The 1,905-nt window shown below is 37.7% G+C and overlaps 1 protein-coding gene across 1 annotated transcript; it reads left to right on the plus strand.

Annotated features, from left to right (window-relative positions):
• On the plus strand, nt 1–906 carry LOC121814455 (vimentin-like; the record flags this gene model as incomplete). Its single annotated transcript, XM_042220445.1, is given in 1 exon segment — nt 1–906. A coding segment is annotated over 1 exon segment (695 nt), but the record flags the coding sequence as incomplete, so codon positions are not given.
• Nucleotides 907–1,905: the final 999 nt, after the last annotated feature.

The raw sequence follows: 1,905 nt of genomic DNA on the forward strand, positions 1-1,905 counted from the left end.
AGAAAGAACTGTTGGAAGCTCAAAAAGCATTGGAGGAAGAGAAAAGCACAGCACAAGAAGCCAAAAATAAATATCAAACTGCAAAGAAGGAGGCAGGAAATGTGATGCAGGAATTACAGGAGGTGCAGGAAGCTTTTGAAGAGGAAAAAAGGAAAATGCAGTTGGCAACACAAGAAGCTGCAAATGTAACGGCTGAAGCTGAAACACTAAGGAAGGAATTACTGCATGTGAAGCAACAACTTGAAGAGGAGAAAAAACGTAAACATGAGGCAGAAAATGAGATTGAAAATTTGAAGAAAGAATTGTTGGAAGCTCAAAAAGTGTTGGAGGAAGAGAAAATTAAAATACAGGAAGCAAAGAAAGAAATGGAAGATACAAAGAGTTACACTCAAAACATGAAGAAGGAACTGATGAAAGTGCAAGAAGAACTTGCAGAAGAGAAAATTGAGGTGAAGGCATTCAAGAAAGAAATGACCAAGAAAGACTGCAAAGACGCACTTAAAGAAATACGAAAGCACAAAAAGGAAGCTAAAGAGCTCCTCAAACAGAAAGTGAAACTGGCCAAACAGCAGCTGAAAGAAAAATTTAAAGATGCCGAGGAGCAGCTCAACAAAACCTTAAAAGAACTGAAGGCAAAAGAAAAGCAAGCCGAGGACAGGAGGGGATTCTGGAGCAGACTGCTGAGAAAGAACTGACCCAGCAGCATCGAGTTTGAGGACATCAATAGTTTCTTCCTCCTCTCTCCACCTTTCTTTCACCCCATCCTTCTTCTTGGGACGTTTGTTTGTTTTTTAAAAACTGAAATACACAAATAAAATTGCCATAACTTGACCTCATGTTGCCTGCTTCTTTTCTTGTGTGTCTGTGGATGTAAAACAGTAACACACTTTCTGCTCTGTGTCTTTAATTGTAAATAAATGCAATATGTTTTCATTTTAAAATGCAGTGCAAAAAACTTCTGCTCTAAATCTTTTTTTTTTTTTAGCAAAAAGCTTTTTTTTTTGCCTGTTGTGGAAGTTTTCCATTTAAATAAAGCCTGCAGACGAGCGGTGAGTGGTAGCTAACATTCTTTAAATATGTAGCCAGTCAACAGTCTGGCTTCATAAAGTGTTTTGCCTATCACAAACAATCTCTGGAGACAATGCCTAAAAGTATCAGCATGGTGATTTTAGTGGCTATGGAAACGTTGTTGCTTGGAAGTACCATAACACCCTGTAACAATTTTTAATTTCCTCGCATGGTGAGGGAGCCAAAAGTGAGTGCAAAAAATGTCTAAATTGATGTCAAGTTGTTCTGGGTTAAACTGAAGAGTGAGGTTCCACTCTGAGGTCAAGTGTGCCTGTTGGTGCAAATTAATAGAAAGAGTCAGGACACTGAATATCTGGCAGTGCAGCTAGAAATCGTAATTCATGTATGAATTATCTGCTAGTACTAAAAGCACCAGATTGTTTTGCATTTGAAGAAGTTTCTGAATCACAGACTGAAAAAAAAACAACTACTGTGCATTAATAGACAGTCAAAATACAGCAAAAAGGAAAAAAAAATCACTTCTGGTTATTTTTCTGAGGATATATTGTTGAATAAATGTCAGCTTCACAGGTAAACAGACAATATGAGAAGCACATCAAGATGAGGTTCATGGAGAACATTTGGAGAGAGCAAATTTGTATTTGACCCTTTGCTGCTGTTATTATTAGAAAGTCTAATAACTGCAGAAGCTCAATGAAGGCTCAGGCCTGAGAAGGACGCATGAGGACATGTAATGTAAATACAGATTTCACAGTCTGCATAAAGATTTTTATTCCTCTTTGTTGTCAGACATGGCAGCAGTTCTCTCTTCTCTTATTTGATGGCTTTCATATTATTTATACTGAACCGCATAAGCTGTCTGTTCTCCTTGGAGAA

The sequence above is a fragment of the Haplochromis burtoni genome, unplaced genomic scaffold (assembly GCF_018398535.1).
Source record: "Haplochromis burtoni strain Fernald_Lab_line unplaced genomic scaffold, NCSU_Asbu1 Contig_49, whole genome shotgun sequence".
Lineage (NCBI taxonomy): Eukaryota > Metazoa > Chordata > Actinopteri > Cichliformes > Cichlidae > Haplochromis > Haplochromis burtoni.